Source organism: Suillus subaureus, assembly GCF_016647635.1.
Source record: "Suillus subaureus strain MN1 chromosome Unknown BJ212scaffold_14, whole genome shotgun sequence".
Lineage (NCBI taxonomy): Eukaryota > Fungi > Basidiomycota > Agaricomycetes > Boletales > Suillaceae > Suillus > Suillus subaureus.
The window spans coordinates 523,678-541,757 of record NW_024538570.1 but is presented as its reverse complement, the minus strand read 5'-3'; the positions used below and the strand labels follow the sequence as shown (position 1 = coordinate 541,757).

Below are 18,080 nucleotides of genomic sequence, written 5' to 3'. Positions count from 1 at the left end.
GCACTTGATGATCAATGATGTGAGGGGGCGCCCGCACCCTCCAGTATGCACTGTCTTACTTTATGGCAAACGCATGAAAAGATATGTCCACAAGATGGAGGACTACAGACGACTTGCCAACCACAAACTCGCTATAGATTAGTACCAGTTCTCGTTTGTTAACACAGAAGAGTGAAGGCAGCGGTGGCATAAGAAGCAGCCAGTTTGATAATGAATGCATTGGAATCGGGCGGTTCATGGCCTTGTTATGATTGCCCACTGGGAAGAACCAGTTTGACAGACTGGACAAACCTGTCCACGAAGCCTGAAGAAGGCATCAGTCATTCATTACTACGCGTCAACGTTGTAAGGAAATATAGACGCAAGGCAAGCAGGCGGCAGCGAACTCAATGCTGCGAAATAAACCTTTTCAATATATGTCGTCCGACTCGTTTCGTTTAAGGTTGAACAACGCAAAGCGCTTGGGACTCTTTCGGTCCACTGCGGCATCATCATACCAGTCCCTGGAAATCTTTATCTTCAGGCAAGCAAGTCGTTTTGCAAACAGGGGTCAAAAGCGAATCTCGATTGAGCACGACCGGGAGTGACGGAAAAGCAAACAAGAACTAGAGAGCGATGCATATGGTATTCTTGACTCGATGCTGATAATCCTCACGCAGTTATCATACTGGACCTACACACTAGATGACGACACTGATGAGTCTGACTCGAGGCATGATAGTCCAAAGAGCTGTGATATGTGGCAAGGAGTTTCCAACCAGCGAGACAAGGACAGGCGACCATCCTTAGGTAACAGTGTTGTTCGCTGCGGGGTATATGTGAGTATAGAAAAAAAATCACCCGGGGAATTCAGTACGTTATCGTCCATGTCTCAATTCATTATTCCTCCTCTGAGGGTTCGTCAGACATATCTCTGACTCATCTTCGCTTCCGCCATTCTCTTCATTTTCCTCCTCTGAGGGTTTGTCAGACATATATTCCGACTCATCTTCGCTTCCGCCATCCTCTTCAGAAACCTCTCCATCTTCCTCATTGTCACCATCAATCGCCGCATCTCCATTTTTGGGCTCATGTACGAACTGTGCGATTCCATAGTGGTTGTATGGGCCTTCGCTTCCATCAGCTCCTTCGCCTGCATTCAGCACCATCCTCCTCCCCTGCTCACGCACCGCGGAGAAAATCTTGATCAAGTCCTGGACGCATTTCCACCTAGTGGAGTATTTTTCGGAGTCTGGGTGTTTCCTACTACCGAATTCTGGGTGCCATGTAACGATTGATCCAAGACTGGGCATGATGACTGAGATGAAAGCGGCAATCCTTGTCGGATGGCGAATCCTTGGACTGCCAAAGAATACCTCAGATATTGCCTTATGTGCAAATCCTCGGTAGGGAGCATCCAGTGACACAGCGCGCCCGTCGATAGTAGACCAGTTCACAATAACGGTCACCGAGACTAGACGCGGGCAATGCTGCAACAGCGAAAGGAAAGCGCCTGGAGTGACTCCACGACTCGAATGGTCATATTTGTTGAGATGTAGCACTTCCAGGAGGGGCCAGGCCTTAGCCATCTGCAATAGGGCGGCGTCATCCCATCGCAAGATATAGTTGTCGTAGGCCCTGAACTCAAGCTTGCGAAGATTGCGGAAAGCACAGAGTGGTCGGAAAACTGCAATTTTGATTGGGGTGATGCAACCTTCAGATTGATTATCGATGCTGAGACTCCATCTGTTCCAGTGAGCCGTATGCACGCCCATTAGATAGGCGGGAGATCGAAGCCGGCAGGGCCATGTGGAATCCACACCAACAGAGATTTCAAGAGGTAATGATTTTGGGCAACGAAGAACCTCTTGAAAAAAGCATTTAAGAGTCCCATGCTGCTGGATTCTATGTTCAGTTCTTGCAACGCGCAGAATACAGGATGCTGCAGCTTTTGTGTATCCACAGACATAGGTGTTGACGGTAATTTGAACTGTAGGAACTGGAGCGAAGGCAGCTTGGATAGGTGTAGTATGGTGGCTTCCGAAAGTATTGAAGTGGCCACTGATGTTAGATGAGACCAACACTGTAGTGCAACCGAGGAGCCTTCTGATTCTGTGGATGGAACACGCCAGCAACAAAAATGCGAGACAGAATGGCACAGCATTGCGATACATGATAAGACTGAGTGTTCAAATGGGCCAAGGGTGTGGGGAGTGAGATGGAGTATCGTGATTTTGGGGCTTACAAACAACCGGATCTGTAGGAACGTCTCGCTGCTATTGGAGCTCCAGGTAAGAGACACCAGGTTGGGGAGTAAGGGCAGGGGGAAGGGAGGACATGCAAGGGCACGCCAAATTTCGGCACCAACTTGTATCGGATAGAAATCTGTTCTGAGTGAATGGACATAGTGGTGGTATTTGCAAAAAATAGACCAGTCATCTAAGGTCATGACTCTTCGAAACTCCTAGCAAATATGTGAACTCGTATGCTTTCAGTGTCAGCCCGAGCTTGACCAACCAATTTTTGTTCCACCTGTTTCCATAGGCTTTGCGGAAGACATTTGATAAGTGGTGCAAGGCCTTGCAGGTCTTGCCACAAAAGCTTCAGTGCAGGTTCTGTGAATGACTTGCATGTCAAGGCAAGCGCCAGGAGTGTCTTATTTCCAAAGCGCCTCGCTTTAGGGTTGTTACTGGCACCACGGACCAGCTGGAAATCTTGCATCGAAGTTCAGGTAAGATACAAATAAATGCTGGTAACTTGAACGAAGTAGAAACAGCGCAGCCTCTCTGTCCGCTGTGAGACTTTGGGACTTTGCGTTGATTCTTAACACTTTCGACGGAGAACTTGGCCTTCATCATAAGTACTATGCATGTGGCGAGTGCAAGACGACCGAACTTTGGCACGGCCATGATGATCTACAGTACGAGTTACGTAATAGTTATATGTACAGTGTTTCTTTGGTGTTTCGATGGATTACTTTTTGTTCTGTGTGCTTCAACTGAGCTTCAACGCAACGTTCAACATTCAACGTTGTCAACTTCGTTAAGTGTCACATCGTTCAGTCAGTTTGTCGATTTATCACGATTCTAAATATATTTACATGGGAAAACGACCATGGAGCACACAAAGCTGCGAGGAGCTCCGATACAATGCTGTTGTCGTCTTCATTCTAGACTCGATTTCAATAGTCTGAAGCCTAGTAAACAGCCCACAAGACCTGGAGAATTCAGTACGTTAAAGTACATGTTTTGAATCACTCCTCCGAGGACTCGTCAGACGTATATTCTGACTCACTCTCGCTTCCACTATCTTCTTCAGAAACCTCTCCATCTTCACCATTGTCACCCTCACCAATCGCCGCATCGCCATTTTCGGTCTCATAAGCTGGCTGCGTGATTCCGTGGTGGTTGTATGAACTCTCATTTCCATCAACCCCTTCGCCTGCATTCAGCACCATCCTCCTGACCTGCTCGCAGACTACGGAGAAAGCCTTGATTAAATCACAGACGCATTTCCACCTATTGATGTATTTTTTAGAGTCTTGCTGTTCCCTACCAAACTGGGGGTCCCATATAACAATCGACTCCAGATTGGGCGCGATGGCCGAAAGGAAAGCGGCGATCCTTGTCGGATGGCGAATCCTTGGACTGCCAAAGAATGCCTCAGATAATGCCTTGTGTGCAGATCCTCGGTGAGGAGCATCCGGAGATACGTCACATTCGTCGATAGTAGACCAGTTCACGATAATGGCAACCGATATTAAACAGGGACAATGCCGCAACAGCGAGGCGAAGGCACTGGGAGTGACTCCACGACTCGAATGGTCGTATCGATTGAGATGCAACACTTCCAGGAGGGGCCAAGACTTCGCCATCTGCAAAAGGACAGCATCATCCCATCGCAAAGTATAGTTCTGGTAGGCTCTGAAGTCGAGCTTACGAAGATTGCGGAAGGCAAGTAGTGGTCGTAAAACTGCAGTTCTAATTGAGGTGACGCGATTGATCGTCGATGTAGAGCTCCATACATTCCAGTGAGCTAGTGCACACATCCGTCAGATAAACGAGATAATGAAGCTGGCAGGGCCCGCGCGGAATCCACACCACCGACGATGTCAAGGCAGATTGCTTTTGGAGCAATGAAAAATCTCTCGAGAAAAGCATCTAAGAGCACCAGACTGCTACCTGCCATGTTCGGTTCTTCCAACGCGCAGAACATAGGATGCTAGAGCCTTTGCGTAACCACAGACATGGGTGTTGAAGGTAACTCGACCCGTAGAAATTGGAGTGCAGGCAGTTTGGAGGTAGCATTCCGGCCTCGGAAACTATCGTAGTGGTCACTGAGGTTAGATGAGACCAGCCTTGTAATGCAGTTGAAGGGTCTTCTGCTGATTTTGCGACTGAACTAAAATCGAAATGAGAGACAGAAGGGCACAGCATCGAGATGCATGACAAGATGGAGTGTTCGGTTGGGCCAAAGGCGTATGGATAGAGATCGAGTTTCGTTATTTTTGGACACACAAACAACCGGATACATAGGAATGCCTCGCTGCCAGGCCGATCCCAGGTGAGATATCAGATTGGGAGGAAGGGAAGGGAGAAAGGAGGACAGTTAAGGGCATGCCAAATTTCAGTACCAATCAGTGGATAGACATCTGTTCTGAGTGAACGGACGTGATGGTTGTATTTGCAAAAAATAGACTAGTCATCTAAGGTCATGACTCTTTGAAATTCCTGGCAAATGGTATGAACTGATGTGCTCTCGAGTATGAGTCAGAGCTTGACTAACCAATTTTTGTTCGACCTGTTTCCATAGGCTCCGCGGGAGATATTTGATAAGTGGTGCGAGTCCAGGCAGGTCTTGCCACAAAAGCTTCAGTGCAGGTTCCGCGAATGACTTGCACGTCAAGGCAAGCGCCAGGAGTGTCTTATTTCCCAAGCACCAAGCGTTATGGTTGTCGCCGGCATTATGGATCAGCCGGAAAATCTTCCACCGAAGTTCAGGTATAATGGAGATACACTGCCAGCGAGCAGACACTGGCAACTTGAACGAGGTGGAAATGTCGCTGCCTCTCTGTCCGCTGTGGAATTGTTGACGTGAGTGGGCTTCGCGTTGATCCTCAACGCTCGTGACGGAGAACTCGGCCTCAATAATTACTTGCAGCAGGACGAGGTCCTAAGACAACTCAAAGTTGATTAAGTAAGTTACGTAACTGTACGCTGGTGTGTTTGTCGGCCGCAGATTGTATCGTCCACTTCAAACTTAGATGCATATCATGATGGAGTGAACTCATATAACGAAGATGTTTAAACGAGATTAACTGTGTTGCAGACCAAGCTCCTTCACCAATATTGCCTAAACTTGCTACTTTCGTCACGTCATAAACGACCAGCCGCATTACGATAATACATGGGCTACATGTTGCGCGAATCAGAGCAGGTGGCGAGCAAAGCAGTGCTCAAAACCTACAGCGAGAGAGCTGAAATGATCCCAGCCAGTAGGAGTCAAAATCCTGTAACGCAACACGGTCTTCGAGGCGGCATCCATAAGTCGAGAATGCACCGACTCTGGTCGGATTCTTCCAGTTGTTCACTAAGAATTCGTCCAAGACCTGAAAAACGGTTCAGTGGTGGCAAACGCATAGAAAGATACGCCCACGAGATGGATGACTACAGACAACTTGCCAACCGTAACCTCACTGTAGATTAATATCAGTTCTCATTTGTTGGCACAGAAGAGCGAATGTAGGTGGTATAAGAAGCAGCCAGTTTGATAACGACTGCATTGGAATTGGGCTAGTCCATGGTTTTGTCAGCGGTAGCTGAGAAAGCTTACGGAGAAGGACGGGCTTGACAGACTGGATAGACCTGTCTACGGAACCTGAAGAAGCCATCAACCATTACTATCGCATCAACGTTGTGAGGGAATATAGACAGAAGGCAAGTAGGCAGCAACGACTCAATGCTGCGTTAACTGGCTTTGCTCGCGTCTATTTCCAAGATTCTATCTGTCAGCCCATGAGAAATATTAAAACTTGATGCAATCTTACTGTCAAATAAACCTTTTCAATATAGGTCGTGTCGTTTAAGGTCAAACAACGCGAGGCGCTTGAGATTATTTCGGTCCACTGCGGCATCCTCACACCAGTCCCTGGAAATCCTTATCTTCAGTTAAGCAAGTCATTTTTCGGACCAGGGAAAGAGCGAATCTCGATTTAGCACGACCGGGGGTGACGGAAAAGCAAACAAGAACTAGAGAGCGATGTATGTATTCTTGACTCCATGCTGATCATCCTCGCGCAGTTATCATACCGGGCCTACACACTGGATGACAACACCAATGTCTGAGTCGAGGCACAATAGCCCAAAGAGCTATCGCATGTGGCGAGTTCCCAACCAGGGAGACAAGGACGGACGACCATCCTTAGGTCACAACGTCGGTCGCTGCGGGGCATATGTGAGTATTGAAAAAAAATACCATGATCGTCGCACCTAGGAATCTGTCGGTATGACTTGTGCAGAAATCGGCGTTCTTTTTCCTTCTCGCCCAAGTCCAGCAGCTCTTTCCGCTTCTTCTATAGTATATGCAGGTTCCTTCAAAACTTTACATCGTCGTTTGTGTACTTTGCCCTTCCAATGTGACCGGAGCGCGGTATCAGTCTCAAAGTGTCTTTTTGACAACATAGTCAAGTTGACGAAAAGAGTATGGTAACAGATCAACTTACTTTGCACATTCAACGCAGTAATGCTGGGCAAGGCCAGGTTTTTCGAGATCGATGGGTTGCGCTTCGAGAGCAGCTCGATTCTATGCGAGAGTTTAGATGGAATGTACGAGCTAAAGAGATTTTTAGTACCTTCGGGTCTAAATCAATGAGCTGAATTTGATCGAGATCTTTTGTGCGAGCCTATAGGGAGTCAATAAAGGACCAAAAATCAGAAAGCGGGTGCATACCCTTGTACGGGATGCTCGATGCACGTCGCGCTGTGCATGGTGTGTACGAGATCTCCGTAACCGACCCATGATATGTGCAGAATTGGTGCAGAAACCTCATCTAACAAATTCACAAGTCCCACATGTGCAATTCCCTTTTTAGGGTCGTCCACTTAGCGCGTGCGCACGATTCAGAGCTTCACTTGACCTTCCTCGTAAGCAACAATGGCGCTCCCAACAAACGGACGAGTGGTAATTGACACGACTGCAGGTGAAATCGAAATCGAGCTATGGTCAAAGGTGCATACTGTATTCTTGTGTCTCCGGCTTGGTTGTTGAGCGTGAGTTCAGGAAACACCAAAAACATGCCGGAACTTCATCGCACTCGCGCTAGAAGGTCAGCAATTGAATTTATTCTGAAACCGAGGTGCCCAGCTCATTCGGAAGATAGGTTATTATGATGGCGTTATCTTTCATAGGTTAGTACCTTGCTCAGCGTATTCGGAATGCGTCTCTAAATTCCTTGCAGAATCGTACCGGGTTTCCTAGTCCAAACCGGCGACAAAACAGGGACGGGCGGAGGAGGGGAGTCATTCTATGGAGGTGTGTCCTTGTTGTGGTTTGCCTTCATGCAAGGTCATAATACTCGGCTAAAGAACCATTCGAGGACGAAATCCACCCGCGATTGCGATATGCTCACCGTGGGCTTGTCGCTATGGCCAACAATGGGACGAAGAACTCTAATGATTCCCAGTTCTTCATTACCCTCGGTGAGAAACATTTCAGTGAGACTTGGTAATCGAAGACCTTGACGTCATTTCTTTGGCATAGACAGAGCGGATGAATTGCACGGCAAACATACTTTGTTCGGGAGGGTAATGGGGGACACCGTATATAGTACGTTTGGAGATTAGACATAGTTTCACATTTCTCACTTATTTTGGCCTAGACGTCATGAAAATTGGAGAGATGGGTAGGTGTCGCTCTTATGCCAGGGGCTTGGTCAACTAACATTAGTTCACCACCCTTCCAGAAATTGGCGAAAATGAACGACCCGTGTAGTAGGTTTGACACAAACTTGTGGCCACCTTTTCCTCTCAAAGCTCACTAGCCCTTATTACGCAGTCCACCCAAAATCAAATCGATAAGAATAATCGACAACCCATTCCCAGACATCATACCCCGAATCACTGCTGCCGAGAAGCGTGCCCAGCAGCGAGCTCGAGAAGCTGGTCAACGTGAACGAGAAGAGGCCGAACGACGGAGAGGTGCCAAAAAGTGAGTTAAGAATTGTATTTACGCTTGTCTTACTGACTTTGCGAAGGGATGTAAAGCTTTTGAGCTTTGGGGAAGAGCAAGATAGCGAAACGGAGCCTGTAGCGTTCAAGAAGAAAAATATTGCACGGCCCGACTGTGAGTTTACTCGTCAACGAGCACTCAAAAACTACAGCTGAGCAGAAGGTTGCAGTGGTCGACAATCCTAACGCCACGGGCATTCCGATGCCAGAATCTCTCCTCGGTCATCCGAAGAAATCCAACGAACCACCTCGAGAACGTGCATCTGAGAAGGAACCATCCAAGGTACATACTGTACAGCTTCTACCGAGTAAGGAATGACAAAGATTATCAGCAGCATGAGAAACCTTCAAAAAGTAGTAAATCCGAGGGTGCAGATAAGGATATCAAGAAAATCCGTGAAACACACGCGAAAGAGAAGGCTTCCGGAAGGTTCTTAATATCTTATAACCTCCTGCGTTCCAATTTGACGCGTGACTCCAATAGTGACGCCCGACGCACTGAAATCGAGCAGATGGAGAGCGAGATCCGCAGACTGACGCGCAAACGAGAAGGTGGTGAGGATAGCGACGAGGAAGCTGCACGGAAGAAGACAAAACCGACGAAGTCCTATCTCGAGGAAGAACTTGCCAAGTACTCCAAGGGGCGGGGATTGCAGAAGAAAGGGAAGGGAAGGAAGGATGAGGGCGATGTCCTAGCTGCTTTGAATAGCTTTAGGGGATTGTTACAGTCAAACGCGAACCTGGAGATGGAGGACGTTGTAGAGGAGGAAGATCATGTGGACGGCAATGAAGGCGGAACCGTTCCTGGTGGAGAAGATCCGGGTATAGAAGTGGATGACGACCGCGGATTCATTGGCCACGCTCTGCACTTCCCGAAGGACGATGGGGAAGAAACGAGGAAGGCTGAGAGAGATTATGAGGTTATCGATCCTCGTCAACGTGGTGCGAGAGCACGGGAAGAGGAGCGGGAGAGGAAACGAACTGCGATGAAAGGAAAGAATGGGCGTGGCCGTCGGTAATTTCCCATCCTTTGCAGCTTCCTTTGTGCTCCAGAGCTCGTAGTGTACTGGCGCGATTGGACCATCTTTACGTACCTGATATCATCTAATCTTATCACCAATTCAAACGCGCACATAACGCGTCTGACGCGACTTTACAAGAGCACTCATGTCAAGCTCAAAGCGTGGTGCATTCATTGTCATCGAGGGACTGGACAGATCAGGAAAAAGTACTCAAGCCTCTCTCCTCCACGACCGTCTGCAGGACCGGCAAGATGCAGGGGCTACAACACCAAAGGTAGTCCTGCTAAAGTTCCCCGGTACATTTTCAATCCAATTCCCCACTCAAACTCAATACAAATTCATTCCCAGACCGCACGACAGCCATCGGGAAGATGATCGACGCGTACCTCCGTTCCGAGTCCGAGCTAGACGACCGCGCCATTCACCTGCTTTTCTCTGCTAACCGCTGGGAACTTGCGTAAGCACAAACATTGCCTTTACCATCTCTTCGCGTTCGATGACACTATTTATCATGTTTCTTTGCACACAGATCTACAATTGTAGCCCATCTTGCACAAGGGACGACCGTCCTTGCTGACCGATATGCATTCTCTGGTATCGCATTTTCAGCTCGTAAGGGACTATCGTACGAATGGTGTCGTGCTCCCGAGGTTGGACTGCCTGCACCAGACCTTACACTATTCCTCAATATCAGTCCAGATGTCGCAGCTGCGAGGGGTGGGTATGGGCTCGAGAGGTACGAGAAAGAAGAAGTACAGAAAGGCGTGAGGCGGGTGTTCAATAAAATTGGGCGGGCAGTACAGGAAGAGGGTGAGGGCAAGTGGGTGGAGATTGATGCAGGGAAGACGAAGGAAGAAGTTGCAGAAGAGCTCTGGAAAGCGGTGGAACCGCTCGCCAGCGGCGTTCAAGGATCTATCAGTGGGTTATGGGAAATAAGTCTAATCCCGGGCCGGGATACCCAAGGTGGAACCTGACCGCACTGCTTTGTAGAATAGTCGCTAGCAAACATTACATGCCAACATCCGATGAAAGAGACAGCTCTGTGGTAAAACATTAAGCTGTTCACTTCAATGATGAAATTTGTAACACAAAGCCGTGATACCTAAGTATGTATCCTTCATACATACATGATACAATTGGTCCATATCTTTATTGTTATCCAATCATGAAAAAAATGAGAAATGAAAGAAGGGCACAGGGTAGCCCCAATCCTCGATGTATGTCAAGGGCTCGATGATAATCGCGACACGATGACTGCGAAAGCAATCAGTACACCCCATCTCCATTTCTCCCACAAAACTTGGCGCAGCTGCCCTGTCCATCCCTGCGGTGTCGTAATCGGCTTGTTTATAGATGTCAAACTAGTATTTACGACATCGTTTGCGTGCAACGTCGTCGTGGTAGCGGGAGCCTGTGCTGCTGGTCGTCTATCGCACACCTGCGGTTGGTGCATGGCTGTGGTAGAACTTGAAATAGAGGGAGAAAACGGACTAGGGCTCATAGGTGAAGTGGGCGTGGCTGCCGTATCTGGTTTTCCTCTTTCCTGCTCGCCCATATTTGGTAGATCTCTGAGAGTATCCGTACAGTACTACGGAAAGCGCGGAATAGTCAGCAAACCAGGCACAAGTTGACACTGACAGAAACGAGTAACCCTCAGGAGCTTGGGTATGACACTCTGATCCGAATGAAACGGTACTCCTGTCCCTCTCGGGCTTCTCGTATCGTCGAGAATAGATACAAAATATGACACTCACGTCTGGGAAAGCTTCTCTAAATCTTGGTTGTGTTAAATTATGAGAGTGACTGCGAGCAGCATAAGCTCGTTTGTGACCATCTGACGACGTCACTGAGCCGGTGGTCATCTCGTCGGAGAGCATGAACGACAGCAATCCTGTGAGTCTAAATAAATCTTGATGAGTAAGCGCTCAGGTGGGGAAGTCGGTGAACAGAAAAGACAACGATCGTGAGCATCAAATACCACTCTATCAATCATGTCTGGGTCCGGAGAAGAAAAAGAAACCGGGCCGTTAAAATCAAGTGGGACACTCACATCGTGGCGACACTCCAGGCGGGATTCCACTAATAATGATTCAGTAATGATGACTGTTGGGATGACTGAACAGGACGCACGGTACCAGGATGGAAATCAGACATGGAGAAACAAATCTTCTTGTCAGGTTGGAATCGACCGGAAGGGGTAAACATCTGTTGCATCATATTCATCATAAGTCGTGGAAGATAACGATCATGTAAGCACACCTTGATGCCCGGTGGCTTGAAGGGGTATTCCGCGGGGAAAATGAGTACACCGTGATATTCTCCGCCAGCAAAAGGTGAATCAGGAGGACCGCGCTGTACGACAGAAGTTGTTGAACAATAGTAAAGGTGCTATCCGCTCAAAGAACGCACGATAAGGTAATTCCCTGGATGTAACGCTTCAAAAGCATGCTTCCGCGTGGAAGATACTGAAACTTACAAGTCAAGATGTTCTTTTCGTCTGGTGTTGCCCACACAAATGGGGGCGGCTCTTTCTGCATGCTCACAAACTCCTTAGCGAGCTGAATTTGACTTATCAGCGACATCTTGAGAGTTAAATATGGGTTCTTACACGTTTATGGGCTGCTTTGCTTGCCATGATTGCGGGGTCGATGGGGGCTGTGGAGAGTGTAGGAGTTGTGGATGAGAGCCTGCGGGCGACTTGATGCTGGCCAAACCATCCAGTACATGCAACAAATAAGTGCAAATATCCCGAACAATCTCTCCCAAGTTCCACGCTTCCTTTAGGAGTTTTTCAGTTTTTCACGGGCTGGCTTTTGTAATTCGCATGTACTGTATACCACTGTGCCAGCTGGCATGCTTTAACATTAACAGATCTATAGCATTCATGCACTACTTCTTCGCAAAAATGGGAAATAATGCGAGCTCAGTACGTGGCCATGTTAACGTTCTTACATCCGTGCCTGGCGGCGGCCCAGTGGCGTTTCCTATGTACATGGCACTCGCAGGAGCCATGGAAATGCCACGGGCGTTATTGGTTCATTTTGATGATTCAGAGGTTTCTATGGTACGGTACTCAGACACTACTACGCTTGTGAAGCGACTCCTGACATGATCTCCACCAACAGTGCTAGGGAAACTTCCTAAATGTTCCTATCGAACTGCCATGCACACTCGGGCATAACTCGTGGGTCGCAAGCCTGGCATACTTGTCGAGTATCACTTAGCCACTGCATCGTTACGCACTTTGAGCTTGCATGAGGCAGTTTCACTGGTAGGCTGCTTGCAACTTAACAACATGGCATTTTTTACAGAATTCGATCTCTATACCTCTCTTTCATCTTCATTGGTACAACAAACATACGTGGATTCCGAACAAACACTGCTTAATTGATGCATTGGGGAGGCGTTCAGCACTTGCATTCTCCCGGCTTGCAGGCGCACCTGGAGGTTCTAAATCAGACACTGTGCACAAGAATAAAAGACACCGTCACTTACGAGCTACCGCACCCACAGGTGGACGACGAGTCGTTGTGAGAAACGGGGACTTCAGTGACCTGCGAAGGAAGATTAGACAAGGAAATGCCTGCAAGAAGTCGTGCGTACAGCGAACATATTGGGTGGATTGATGCTGATGCTGGATTGTTGTCAAAAGTCTTCAGAGCTTGTGCTGAATTACGAACAACGCGAGGAGGATCCTTTATACATCCTGTGTGTATGGCCTTGTTAGCAATTTCTTGAAGAGGATGTTCCATTCGGTTTTCTGTCCTTCGGTTTTCTGCCTTTCCGGAGGTGGATAATCATTGATCGACCCATCGCTGCCTACCATCATCCAATCACGCAACTTGCCGCACTGATCTGTCAATCCATCAAATGCCTCAGAAGCCACTCTTCAGAATACCTCACGACCATACAGCGAACTGATTATCTGGAGTACAAGGTCCGAATACCGAAGGACGACTGATGACGAGGAAGAAGGGCCATTGTGACGGTTCTGGTTGTTCCGCACCCTTGCTGCCATGGATCCTGGTTCCAAACCGACGATTTCAAAACGCTATGATCGTGCATTGATCTACCAATCAGTCAAATGCCTCAGGAGCTGCTCTTCAATAAGTGTCTCGTGCAGTGAACGTGCTAACTTGCTTGAAAGATGTATTATCCTGGCCTACCTGGGTTGGTTACGCAGCTTCATCTTATATTCTCCCGAGAATGGAGCTGCGCTTAAGCGGCTCAGCGGATGGCGTTTTTTCCACGTATTCAGGCTTCGGTCAGTCTATGTGATCGTTATCGTGAGTTCATACTTGACCATTTGGATTGCCATTTCCACGTGACTGGGCCCGGGAACGCCCAGGCCCCGGTTGTCGCCGCTACCACAATTAATCCAAGAGCAGGACGGACGACAAAGGACCCTTATTTTGAAATAGTACTAATCCACTCGACAAAGATCTCTATACATATAAGCAGTGTCGACATCAAGCGCGCATCCAATCGGAACAGTCCGCATGCGATGTAATTAATACTCATGATCATTGGTCAGGGTGCCGCGTTTCAAGTTTCCTCATTTCCATAAGGGTGCACGATACATGTAAGGCATTCATATAACTTTGAATCAACTTTCACTGCGGACCCCATGATGCCTCGTGCAGAGCATGAAGATCAACTGATTGCACAATTACTTATTCGAGATGGTAAAAGACGTTCACAAAATCGCTCACCCTCGGTTCGTGCCGGTGCCGCCATTCGCTCAAAGCACCAGCGGTACTTCTTGCACGATCCATAAGTAACGCTCGATAAACTGGAAAATGCATGTTCCTAGCTAGGAAGCACTATTCCAAAGAGAGCGTCTGATTCAGAGCTTTTATATCACTGTCAAGAATCTTACAGAAAAATAGCCGCGACTGTCGCACATTTTTTAATCATAATCATAACAAGCTTTCACTGCACAAAGCAGCCATGACATGCGGGCAGACACCATGAACCATTGCCGTTTGACAGACACTGGAGTGTGTAATACTGTGTATATGGCGGTGTTCAGGTATTTCGCCCGATCAAGGTAATCGGGACCCTTTTGTTTGTCCAGCTCCACAAGCGCTGAATAGAAGCGGTAAGACGAAAAGAAATCTGGTTTACATATCGATATGATAAAAGTACATAGCCGTAATAGTACGAGGCAATTGAATAAGGACTACGATCACCGTGACAAATTACATATAACAGATTCAGCAATTCAATCACTATATAAACGATATCAAGGTTCCGCGGTCTTTGGCAGGGGTTCCGGAGCGACAGTGACCAGTCTCTTGCTGGTTCTCCTTCCCAATTTGTCGTGTACATCTTCAAAGCGAACGGTGATGTCCTCGCTAGTGTGTACTTTGTTTCTATCATCTTCGTAAAGGTGTGATCCAAGTCTTCCGCCAGATGCCGCAATGATGAGATCAACGGGATCAGAAAAGTCGAAAGATGGATCGGAGGCATGGATTTTTTCTTGGATGAGGCTGTACCCGGCGGCTAAAATGGTGGCGCCCCAGATCAGGGTGATCACCACAAGCAAAAGAATATACGTATGGGCTTGGCTTCGCCAGCCGTACGTCGTGATATACATCGTACCGTTCGTCGGCCTTGTCATATTCGACGGAACTCCCGAAGCAGAGTATCCAGAGCGAAGTTGCTAGATCCAGTTTTCAATAATATCCACTAAATGCATGAAGGTCGCTTACAGTAGAGGAGAACTCCGCAATACCGCGCCAGTAATCTTCCTGTAAAGTAATCAGTCAAGTTGATATTAGAGAAAGCGGGAACAGTCACCAGCTCGCTGTACATGACTGATACATTGCTGGTTCCGTATGCGGTCAAAAAGTCACCAATTATATTGTTGGTCATGGCTTGGTTTGACCCTGATTGATAAGCCATCACAGTTGCGATGTACTGAGATAAAGGAAAATTTGGACTGCTCGTTGATGTATCAATCCGATCGACAGATATAATGCCTCCATTATAAGTGACGTTGACCGTGGTCAGGTAGGGAACGACCTCGCAAACGATCGTTGGTAGAAAGCTGTACTTGTACAAGCCAGACATAAAAACACCTGCAAACAGTTTACTCGCAAGACACCAAGCAATATAACAAAAACCGTACCAAATTTATATGGGTTGAATGTCGTCGAGTTTGGGTTAGGACATACAACAGTGGGGAGAAATCCTTCGGTTACATTGTCTATCTGACCGCCCAGGGTGCCAGCGGTGAAGTAGTACTGTAAATTTAAATCTGGAGCTGATTAGCTGTGGACGAGTTCATAGCGGAGATGAACTCACTTCCGGAACAATTCGCAATGGCTTGCCACGTGAAGAACGTGATATTTGGTCCTACCGTTTCTATTGGGTAGACGCTGAATGTATTTTGACTGCGGTCCATCGGTTGGCATGTAACATTCGCTGAGACACCCTGCTGTGTAACAGTGTAGTTCTTCGCAATCCCTTGAGTGCCTGCATCGCGTCCGAGGTGTCCCCAGTCAAAACTGGTATTAACCGGTACTCGTCCCCCAGAAAACGCTAAGCCAACGTTAGGACCCGGCGGGTTTGACGATCCAGAGTATTCCTCTATCGCAGGAAGAACCCCACCTTTGGAGTTTTAAGTGAACACATCATCTTTAGGTGCCGAAGTACTCACCAGTCGACTGATTGTATGAAACTCCGTTGAAGCTGAACATACTACTCGTTTGCACACCTCCCTGATTGTCAACCGCAGCAACACCACTGAGGAGAGTTAAGACATTGATCGTTTCAAACGCAGGTGCTTGTACTAGAACAGTCCCTCTTGAGCACCCCGACTATTGCTAGTCATTGAAATTGAAACAGTGACATACCATTGTTCGCTTCCATGGCATTGAGATCCGTACTCAACTGGTTTACAAATGCAACAGATCCTAAGTCTAGCTCCGTTCCGAATGTTGTCACAGGCCATTGGACAAGAGTAGGGAGGAGTAAGGTGCTCCAACTATACGAACCAACGTCAAACATATCTCTGCTGGGTTCGTTGAGAATAATGCAGACCTCGTGTTCAGAAATGCCACCACCGCATAAACTGCCAATGTGAGGGCCGACAATTTGAGAGATCTCCATCGTAATACCCAGGTCGGCCTGCTCAGCGCTATTGCAGTGCGAAGCTTGAACAGTGTCATCGGTCCCGAGAGGTGGTGCCGAAGCGCTTCTTTGACGGCAAATGTAAAGAACCTGTGCAATAGTAGAAGGGTAAGAATTCGGATCGGATATGTAGAGGAAGACGCACATCGAAGTAATGATTGACAAGGTAGTTGAGATCAGAGTAACTATCAAGGTCAGCACGGTCGGATACTCCACGATTAGACGGACGACATGATCAGGTAGTGCGAGAACCCCTGTGAACAAGATTCCTCCGGTGAAGCCCCATGCAAAACCCATGATCACAGTCTGGCCGAAGATGGTCACGAGGAGCAGAGTAGTAGGACTCAAGCGCTGCGAGAAAGCCTAATCAATGAAGCCCTGGAGAGAAATGAGGGTTGGCTCACGATTTTGACAAAGTTTGCGAAGTGCATTTCGAAGGTAGAAAGGGGGAATGGAGGTGAGGACGTCTGTCTGACATCTTAAGTATTGCTGCAGGGCGCTATTAACTCGGTGCATGTGTACCACGGAAGGCGAGAAGCAAGCAAGAGAATTAGGTCTAGGTACCCTGCTGTCACCTGTGTGAAGAGGCGCTAGTAAGAAGCAACGAACCATCGGACTTCCTTGCAGAACCGAAGAGGCTGAAGCCTTATCACCTGCTTGGCGCGCTAGTACATGTCCTGCGAGTATGGTAGGACCCAGGACCTGGATGCCACCTCCGTAATCCATCAGACATATGATGAGATACGGCAAACCTACCGCCCCGTGATTCACGGCAACACGTTCGAGATGATTAGCGCGCACATGCTGAAAAGCAAAGAGGAAACGAAGTCCCGGAAAGTTCAAGCAGATTAATGGGAAAAAACGTAAAGATGGAACCAAGTTATATACTAGCCTAGACTGGCGCATCATGCGCCCTAAGGAAGAACTTAAGTATGCCAGAGTAGTATGCCTGGCACGAATCACGATTCGTTCTAATCTCGTCCCTCGTCCGAGATACAAACATGCACTGTAGAAAGCCTTGATACAGCTATTTGCATGGGCCCGACTGAGAGGATTAGAGGGCCGAGTTTAATTGTAGATTCATACGTTCCACTAGATTCCTGTCCAATGTGATGTCGGGACCTAGGATCCAGGAGTGACTCGATGTAGTCCGGGGAAATGAGAAATCGCCAAGTGACTACAAATCATTAATCAAGGTTCGAGGAACGTGTACTAATAAGCGCTCGTAATCAGCGTGACCACGCTGCCGTCATTGATTTATTGTCTCTTTATATATATACTTGCACCAGTCCAGGACATGCACTATCTCTCAACTGTTACACTTGGAGGCCCAACCACGCAAGAACGCCATGTGGCACCGAATCTTCAAATCTCAGTGATCCTATCGGGACATACACTGGCAGGTCACCATTAAAGGAGAAACTCAAGGCAAAAACAAACAGCGGAGACGATTTTGGGCTGTCCTTAGAGTCTTGATTGTCTCCAGCTCTTCGAAGGAGGAACTGGCTATATTTGCTATAGAGTAGGATGTGACGCGTGCCGGCGAGCTCGACTATAGGTGAGCCTACTCTCACGATTCATTTGGCCTTTACAGACACCCATCGAGACCTAGGCTACTCCTTCTGCACGTAAATATTGATCCGAAAAGCTTTCAAAGCGAGTCGTCATTCAAGATTAATTCAAGACACTCTTTTGTTGGTAGCATCTACTATAAATT

General features: G+C 47.8%; 8 protein-coding genes across 8 annotated transcripts; 3 read left to right on the top strand and 5 right to left on the bottom strand.

Annotated features, from left to right (window-relative positions):
* Positions 1 to 580: 580 nt before the first annotated feature.
* Positions 581 to 2,340, bottom strand: BJ212DRAFT_1576823 (uncharacterized protein). The gene is made up of 2 exons (XM_041342173.1): positions 858 to 2,340; positions 581 to 805 (listed from the first exon to the last, which is right to left on the bottom strand). Exon 1 carries the CDS (start codon positions 2,151 to 2,153, stop codon positions 858 to 860), a length of 1,296 nt encoding a protein of 431 aa, XP_041193635.1. The 5' UTR covers positions 2,154 to 2,340; the 3' UTR covers positions 581 to 805.
* Positions 2,341 to 3,232: 892 nt separating this feature from the next.
* On the bottom strand, positions 3,233 to 4,167 carry BJ212DRAFT_1480441 (uncharacterized protein; the record flags this gene model as incomplete). The annotated part of the gene is made up of 2 exons (XM_041340087.1): positions 3,233 to 4,014; positions 4,080 to 4,167. The coding sequence occupies 2 exons, from the start codon at positions 4,165 to 4,167 to the stop codon at positions 3,233 to 3,235; spliced, it is 870 nt and encodes a 289-aa protein (XP_041193634.1).
* Positions 4,168 to 5,226: 1,059 nt separating this feature from the next.
* On the top strand, positions 5,227 to 5,781 carry BJ212DRAFT_157562 (uncharacterized protein). The gene has a single exon (XM_041342141.1). It carries the CDS (start codon positions 5,386 to 5,388, stop codon positions 5,683 to 5,685), a length of 300 nt encoding a protein of 99 aa, XP_041193633.1. The 5' UTR covers positions 5,227 to 5,385; the 3' UTR covers positions 5,686 to 5,781.
* Positions 5,782 to 6,467: 686 nt separating this feature from the next.
* Positions 6,468 to 6,996, bottom strand: BJ212DRAFT_1270516 (uncharacterized protein; the record flags this gene model as incomplete). Its single annotated transcript, XM_041330897.1, has 4 exons — positions 6,468 to 6,645; positions 6,701 to 6,780; positions 6,830 to 6,880; positions 6,928 to 6,996. 4 exons carry the CDS (start codon positions 6,994 to 6,996, stop codon positions 6,468 to 6,470), a joined length of 378 nt encoding a protein of 125 aa, XP_041193632.1.
* A 135-nt stretch (positions 6,997 to 7,131) lies between these two features.
* BJ212DRAFT_1501159 (cyclophilin-like domain-containing protein) lies at positions 7,132 to 9,504 on the top strand (the record flags this gene model as incomplete). The annotated part of the gene is made up of 13 exons (XM_041341584.1): positions 7,132 to 7,206; positions 7,258 to 7,303; positions 7,358 to 7,385; positions 7,436 to 7,509; positions 7,563 to 7,676; positions 7,738 to 7,803; positions 7,856 to 7,879; positions 7,940 to 7,967; positions 8,032 to 8,184; positions 8,231 to 8,319; positions 8,375 to 8,496; positions 8,546 to 8,634; positions 8,689 to 9,504. 13 exons carry the CDS (start codon positions 7,132 to 7,134, stop codon positions 9,221 to 9,223), a joined length of 1,443 nt encoding a protein of 480 aa, XP_041193631.1. The 3' UTR covers positions 9,224 to 9,504.
* On the top strand, positions 9,372 to 10,200 carry BJ212DRAFT_1270728 (thymidylate kinase-domain-containing protein; the record flags this gene model as incomplete). Its single annotated transcript, XM_041330912.1, has 3 exons — positions 9,372 to 9,522; positions 9,575 to 9,683; positions 9,756 to 10,200. 3 exons carry the CDS (start codon positions 9,372 to 9,374, stop codon positions 10,198 to 10,200), a joined length of 705 nt encoding a protein of 234 aa, XP_041193630.1.
* A 574-nt stretch (positions 10,201 to 10,774) lies between these two features.
* On the bottom strand, positions 10,775 to 11,943 carry BJ212DRAFT_157363 (ubiquitin-conjugating enzyme/RWD-like protein). The gene is made up of 9 exons (XM_041342093.1): positions 11,835 to 11,943; positions 11,703 to 11,784; positions 11,636 to 11,649; positions 11,486 to 11,578; positions 11,357 to 11,431; positions 11,277 to 11,305; positions 10,981 to 11,125; positions 10,878 to 10,930; positions 10,775 to 10,814 (listed from the first exon to the last, which is right to left on the bottom strand). The coding sequence occupies exons 1-8, from the start codon at positions 11,859 to 11,861 to the stop codon at positions 10,880 to 10,882; spliced, it is 516 nt and encodes a 171-aa protein (XP_041193629.1). The 5' UTR covers positions 11,862 to 11,943; the 3' UTR covers positions 10,775 to 10,814; positions 10,878 to 10,879.
* Positions 11,944 to 14,243: 2,300 nt separating this feature from the next.
* Positions 14,244 to 17,089, bottom strand: BJ212DRAFT_1501085 (uncharacterized protein; the record flags this gene model as incomplete). Its single annotated transcript, XM_041341583.1, has 11 exons — positions 14,244 to 14,891; positions 14,941 to 14,979; positions 15,029 to 15,309; positions 15,360 to 15,494; positions 15,536 to 15,841; positions 15,891 to 16,022; positions 16,087 to 16,217; positions 16,274 to 16,453; positions 16,509 to 16,714; positions 16,768 to 16,830; positions 16,973 to 17,089. The coding sequence occupies 11 exons, from the start codon at positions 17,087 to 17,089 to the stop codon at positions 14,472 to 14,474; spliced, it is 2,010 nt and encodes a 669-aa protein (XP_041193628.1). The 3' UTR covers positions 14,244 to 14,471.
* Between the last annotated feature and the right edge of the window lie 991 nt (positions 17,090 to 18,080).

Excerpts from the sequence above, each read along its gene's own strand:
- BJ212DRAFT_157363 (XM_041342093.1), bottom strand. The coding sequence starts at position 11,861 with ATGGCAAGCAAAGCAGCCCATAAACGT. Across the intron at positions 11,432-11,485 it reads TCAAGCCACCGGGCATCAAG|ATGTTTACCCCTTCCGGTCG; the intron begins GTGTGCTTACAT and ends ATGATGCAACAG. Across the intron at positions 10,931-10,980 it reads TTAGAGAAGCTTTCCCAGAC|GGACAGGAGTACCGTTTCAT; the intron begins GTGAGTGTCATA and ends GAAGCCCGAGAG.
- BJ212DRAFT_1576823 (XM_041342173.1), bottom strand. The coding sequence starts at position 2,153 with ATGTATCGCAATGCTGTGCCATTCTGTCTCGCATTTTTGTTGCTGGCG.
- BJ212DRAFT_157562 (XM_041342141.1), top strand. The coding sequence starts at position 5,386 with ATGGGCTACATGTTGCGCGAATCAGAGCAGGTGGCGAGCAAAGCAGTG.